Genomic DNA, 6,597 nt, shown 5'->3' with positions numbered 1-6,597 from the left:
GGTTTTGAAACCCGGTTTCTAGGGTTTTAAGTCCCGATACAACCCGCTGGGCCCCGGGGGGGGGGGGGCGCAGATATATAAGGAGAAATTTTACAAAAGAATGATTTACAGATACATAAGCACAAATAATAAAAGGAGGATTCACAAATACATAAGCACAAATAATAAAAGGAAGATTCGCAGACGTATAAGCACAAATAATAAAAGGAAGATTCACAGACATATATAAACACAAATGCTAAAAAAGGGAAATTCACAGACATGTAAACACAGATGATAAAAAGGAAGATTCACAGACATATAAACACAAATAATAATAAAAGGAAGATTCACAGACATATAAACACAAATGATAAAAAGGAAGATTCACAGACATGTAAACACAGATGATAAAAAGGAAGATTCACATATATATATATTTTTTAGCACTTATTTCAATGACACTACTTTTTATAACGTTTTACTTCTCTGAAACGAGCAAGACGTGAATAAAGACAACTTGTTTATTGTACTTGCTTCAGCTTGAGTTCTCAAACGTCAAAAGCCGTTATCTCGTGTTGTTCCTTCTTGTTGTTGCTACATTCTTATCGCTATACTATAAAGATTAGGAATATTGTCCCGTATTTCTTGTTTAAATAAGAACTTCTCCCGAAAATCACCTTTGGCTGCGTTTAAAAGTGTCTGTTTCTTTATTTTTTAATGTTTCTAAAGTTTGAAGAACACCATGAACGAAACTTCAATTTGAGTAAATATGGTGCTTATAAATATTGATTTTTACACTTAAATTACTCTTTTTTTTATCACGATGTTTCATTTTCAGACTATTAACAAAGTTGTGTTTGCGACAATGCATTCATTCCAACAGTCTTATTAATATAAATTAATTGATAAACAAAACTGTTAGGTGCGAGATACGCGATTAACTTGAAGTGACTTCAGCACTGGTAAACACAGGGGAAAAGATCTAAGTGTTTTTTTATTTTATAACAATTTTATCATCCATTCATCTTGAACTAAAAACTACATGAAAAACCAGACATTAAGTTCATCTCGTTAGCAAGTACAGAACATGTTAACGATAATAGAACTTGATACTTTTAATTACAAATATATCATTACTAGAGGAACATGGCTTGGGCGTTATAACCATTAGGTTACTAGGGTGGTTTCAGTTGTATTATATAAAACTAGCTCGTAGAAAATAGCAACATTCGTAAGTGAACCGGTCCAGAAACATTCAGCTGAAAAAGTTTACATGGATTAAGTTATTTTTAGATACGTTGGTATGGAACAGCTTATAAGCACCTCATTTATCAAACCCAGAAAGTAGCGGAATCATTGGTGTTCCGTTAACACGCTGTTTTCACTAGATCAAATCAACTTATAACTGTAACTAATGAGCTGATGTTTTATTTTGTAATGGAATTCTTGTGTGGGAAGACGATCTCAGCTTACAGAACGTGATGACGTCTTGTTCGAGAAACAGGTAACAGAAGACACTTACTTGGTTGTGATGTACGCCTAAACGTATATATGTTTGTGTAATAATCTATCTTTACTTTGTCAATCGGGAGGAATTAATCCCGGATTTTAGCGTTGAATCCTTAAACTTACCCCAACTTCCCGAGGTACCAGTTGCTAAATATTCGTTATTTATGTTTGCGATATTTATCATATCACGTATAACATTTATATTATCATACGTATATCGATCTGAAACAGAGTAAGTTTGGCTATCAAGAAACAAACAGTTTTCATTGTGACTTTGTATAATTTGTTTGGTTTTGGTGTCCTTTATTCGTCATTAATAACCTAAAATACATTAGGTGTTTGGATAGCATGTAATATGTTGTCACAGTTAATTATCTATTATTATTCAGCGGACTAAATTATTTGATAATTTTTAATTTAATTTCTTTTCCCCTAAAACGTGAATTTCAGTAAAGAAAAGATGATGTAGAAGCCTAATTTATTCTGTGAATCGCTACTTCTAAGCAGCACTGAAAGGATGACCTAGAGACCTAATTTATTCCGTGAATCGCTACTTCTAAGCAGCACTGAAAGGATGACCTAGAGACCTAATTTATTCTGTGAATCGCTACTTCTAAGCAGCACTGAAAGGATGATCTAGAGGCCTAATTTATTCCGTGAATCGCTACTTCTAAGCAGCACTGAAAGGATGACCTAGAGGCCTAATCTATTCTGTGAATCGCTACTTCTAAGCAGCACTGGTATGCTTCGAAACTATTCTGGTGCAACGGAAGTAGCGAATCAAAGAATAGCTTATGCGTCTGCGTCATATACTGAAGTTCATATTTTGATGAAAGAAATAAGATCTAAATACATAGAATGATACCAGTCACCAATTCTTTAACTGTGAAATCTCCCTGTTAGGTATAACCTTCATTGCAGCTTCTACTTTTTTCAAACTACTATTCGTTTGTCTCCAGAGCTTCATCAAAACTGCGAGCACAGAACTACTGCAGGTTTTTAAATTCCCAATTTTTTATTTATTTTATTTGCTGGAGTTTTATTTTATGTTCAACTATGGGCGAAGGATTACTTGATATGGTAGCTAACTTTATACATTATAATGATAATAAACATAGCTAGTAGCTAGCTGATATGGTTCATGATGATTTACTGTAACTATTGACTATTTGATCGCATTAATTCGAGATGTAAAATGTTAAACTGCAGCTGAAGATTGTCATGGAGATTTGTTTGAGAATATAGTGAGTATTTGTAGTTTCTGTGTAAGTAAATTATCTATATATAATGCATATCAATGGGCAAATATATGCCTAGACTAAGACACAACCTCCACTAAATACGTATAAATTTTTCCAGTACCAAACTAGCCTTTTGAAATAGAACATATACGTCTAAAACATCGCTTTAAATAAACCTTCGTGTCTTTTAAAGTAATTATTCTACGAATCTGTAAAATAGCATTTAATATTATGTTTATTATTTTTGTTTACTCCTTCACTTCATACTTAATATAAGGGTTGGCTCTCTAAAGACACCGATTGTACAGTGTACAAAGCATTGATTGATACGTATTACAGTCATCTAATTTTCTTCTATTATTGGCTGGTAATTCTTGTTTTCACCCCGTCCTTAAGCATTTTATAGGAACACAAAATGTATGTATAAAAAGCTAACTTCAAGGGGTAATAATAACATTGTTTACACTATGATGATGATGATGTTTTTAGTTTATGTAAAATATAGATGAAACAATTCAACTTTTCAATACCCCTACAACCTTCACAGTACCTTATTCAGTATTCTACGAAAGGTTTGGGTACAATATACCAAGTTGTTGTTGTTGTAGACTGGCAAGATAAGAAGAATTACAACGGGCTGTTTTGAGCGGATTTTCTTTTCCTTGTGTGCATTTTTATATGTGTACAGCCTTAGCAGTCAATAGTAGAGGTTTTAAAGTGTTGTTTGATTTGAATCTTTACTGTTTAAGGTGCTTTTTACCCAAAGTTCTATTAGGGTTCTGTGCAATTTCTTGCGCTCCCTATTATGAACTACTATCGTGGTTCATGGTAATAACAATTGAATATTAAATACAATTTTTTTCCACTTCTAGCTACTCTCAAAATAATAACTTTCAAACCTACAGCTACTCTCAAAATAATAACTTTCAAACCTACAGCTACTGTCAAAACAGAAACGTTTCAGTCTTACAAATACTGTCTAAATAATAACTTTCAAACCTACAGCTACTCTCAAAACAGAAACGTTTCAGTCTTACAACTACTCTCTAAATAATAACTTTCAAACCTACAGCTACTGTCAAAACAGAAACGTTTCAGTCTTACAACTACTGTCTAAATAATAACTTTCAAACCTACAGCTACTCTCAAAACAGAAACGTTTCAGTCTTACAAATACTGTCTAAATAATAACTTTCAAACCTACAGCTACTCTCAAAATAATAACTTTCAAACCTACAGCTACTCTCAAAACAGAAACGTTTCAGTCTTACAAATACTGTCTAAATAATAACTTTCAAACCTACAGCTACTCTCAAAACAGAAACGTTTTAGTCTTACAACTACTCTCAAAATAAAAATATAAATTCAGACATGCAGCTACTTACGAAACCAACACTTGTATCAATACATTTATTATTCTTGGGTAAATATTAATCACTTTATATGTGTTCTTTTTATCCTATTAAAAGATTAAAACAATCTCGAGAGGAAACAAAGCTAGGACTTAATAACCGATTAATCAGTGTGCTCACTAGTACATGGTTGTCATGACAACAAAGCTTTTCCCTTTATCATATTGTTTCTGTTACATTTTATTTGTTTCCCAGTTCACTTGGTGTTGGGTTTCATGAAGCTCTATGATGGCGTCAGTAAAAACCTTTTACTTTCTGTTGTCACTTCTATTTATCATCTTACAGTTTCTACATGTATGTCCACCAATCACCTGATTGATCTTAGAGGCTTTTGTTTTACGTTTGGGGACGAGTTGACAAGATTTTATAACAAAACACCTAGAGTAATGCTCAGAGAGCCAACTAATAAACACAAAAACAAATGTAGTTTTGTTATATATGTGCCGTTGTCCACATGAAAATTGTTGTTTATGTTTAAATTCAATTTGAATTATTAATAATCTACTTACTGGATGTGTGTTTCTAAATCATTCTTCATGTGTTCTGCCTTCGCCATCACCGACAATATTTTAGCTTGTTCCTCTTTAGAAAGGTCACTAAGGTCAACTTCCGGTATGGACGAGGTCGCAACCGCAAATGTTCTCGTCATTTTTACTTGGTTAGGTATAGTCTCCGACGAGCCAGTTCTGTTTGCTTGAGTGGGGAGTGTATATTGTCCTCCCATTGCACCAAACTCCTTTTCCATACGCCTTTGTTCTTTGGGTGGTCCAGCAATAATCTGACCAGCTTGACCCCCTCCTTCTCCTTGACTTAACTCGTTTCCCATGATGCTAAGGTATACTATTTCCTTAGCCAATACAGTTAATTGAAATTTAGTTAACTAACAACAACTGATATGAGATTGAATAATTTCAGAAACTTAACAACGTCTTTATTGAAGACACTCTGTATGAGTGTCAGTTTGAAGCGCATGATATTTACACCTAACTAAGGATGTAACTCTCTTCAGGATGAAATAAGGCCTCGTTATTACTGAAATGAGTCAAAACCAGTTCCATGTTAGGGGTAAGAAGGGTGGAAACCTCTCCTACTGGACAGGAAGCCCCCTAGTGAGACGATAATGACGAAGAACCAAAACTCACCATCCCAAGTTTAGGCTTAAGAATCCTCAACCACAACATTGCTCTTCGTTTACGTAGATAACGAAGGTCTAAAACGTAATCTCTTTAAAGGAATTACAACACAAGATAAATTCATCTAGTTCCTCAGACCCTGAGCGCCAGAACTTCTCTGTATTACAGTAGTATTAACTGAATTCTCCAAGTGTAACAACATTAAAGAAAGGTAGTTTTGAAACAACATATAAACGGTTTACTCTCACTCACTCAGCCCCTGATAAACGCCTTTCTCAACAGCACATCTTAACAGTATTCTTCGTCTCGGGCCTACTTTCTGTCGTATGAGTCCTGTCGCAAAACATGGCAGAATCGAACTGCACACACACGCTCTACCCACACGCACGCGGAGACGGCTCACTGGCTGGAGAGGTGGGACTGGCATTTGCCCAGTGCAAACTCGACTGAGAGTTGGGAGAGCAGAATGCATCTTATAACACTGTACAGTAAACCTAAACTACCAAACGATTTGTTTACAACTGACAAAATTAACAGGACCAAATATGCAAGACATTCTTTTTTCTACGTCAAATAATGCTTTCTTTACCCTAAACTTCTCCTGGCGGCTCAGCCAAGACATAAGAATATAGTGTATCTAAAGTGAGACTCTAATATATCTAATTATATTTTATTAAATACACTTCGGATTGAAAAGCTGGCTCATTAAGGTTTGGTATGTTGTTAAGTAGAATGTGTTGTGTATACTATGCCAATCACGGGTATCGAAACCCTATTTTTAACATTATAAGCCTTCAAACTTACCGCTTCCCCACTGGAGGGTGGGGACGCAGTTACTCAGTCCTGAACTAAAATTCTTATATCAAGTGTTAAAACTCAGTCCATAACTAAAATTCTGAAATCCAAGTTTTAAAACTCAGTCCTGAAGTAGCATTCATATATTGAAGGATTAAAACTCATAACTTAAGAAACATTTATATATCATGTATAAAAATTCAGTCCTGACAAAAGTATGCCATGTAGTAGACGTTAATCTGACAAACTATGTCATGTAGTAAACAGTAATCTGATAAAGTATGTCATGTAGTAGACGTTAATCTGACAAAATTATGTCATGTAGTAGACGTTAATCTGACAAACTATGTCATGTAGTAAACAGTAATCTGATAAAGTATGTCATGTAGTAGACGTTAATCTGACAAAAGTATGCCATGTAGTAGACGTTAATCTGGCAAACTATGTCATGTAGTAAACAGTAATCTGATAAAGTATGTCATGTAGTAGACGTTAATCAGATAAAAGTACGTCCTGTAGTAGACA

The 6,597-nt window shown here is 34.3% G+C and overlaps 1 protein-coding gene across 1 annotated transcript in view; it reads right to left on the bottom strand.

Annotated features, from left to right (window-relative positions):
• The window catches only part of LOC111083034, a 20,561-nt gene extending 15,013 nt beyond the window's left edge, over window positions 1-5,548 (bottom strand). Inside the window, exon 1 of the mRNA XM_022379240.1 lies at window positions 4,654-5,548. Coding sequence (XP_022234948.1) covers window positions 4,654-4,970 — 317 coding nt within the window. The 5' untranslated portion in view covers window positions 4,971-5,548. The remainder of the gene's footprint in view (window positions 1-4,653) is intronic.
• Window positions 5,549-6,597: the final 1,049 nt, after the last annotated feature.

This window comes from Limulus polyphemus, unplaced genomic scaffold, assembly GCF_000517525.1.
Source record: "Limulus polyphemus unplaced genomic scaffold, Limulus_polyphemus-2.1.2 Scaffold7973, whole genome shotgun sequence".
Lineage (NCBI taxonomy): Eukaryota > Metazoa > Arthropoda > Merostomata > Xiphosura > Limulidae > Limulus > Limulus polyphemus.
Note: the sequence above shows the minus strand (reverse complement) of the source record. Positions and strands in the feature narration are given on the sequence as shown.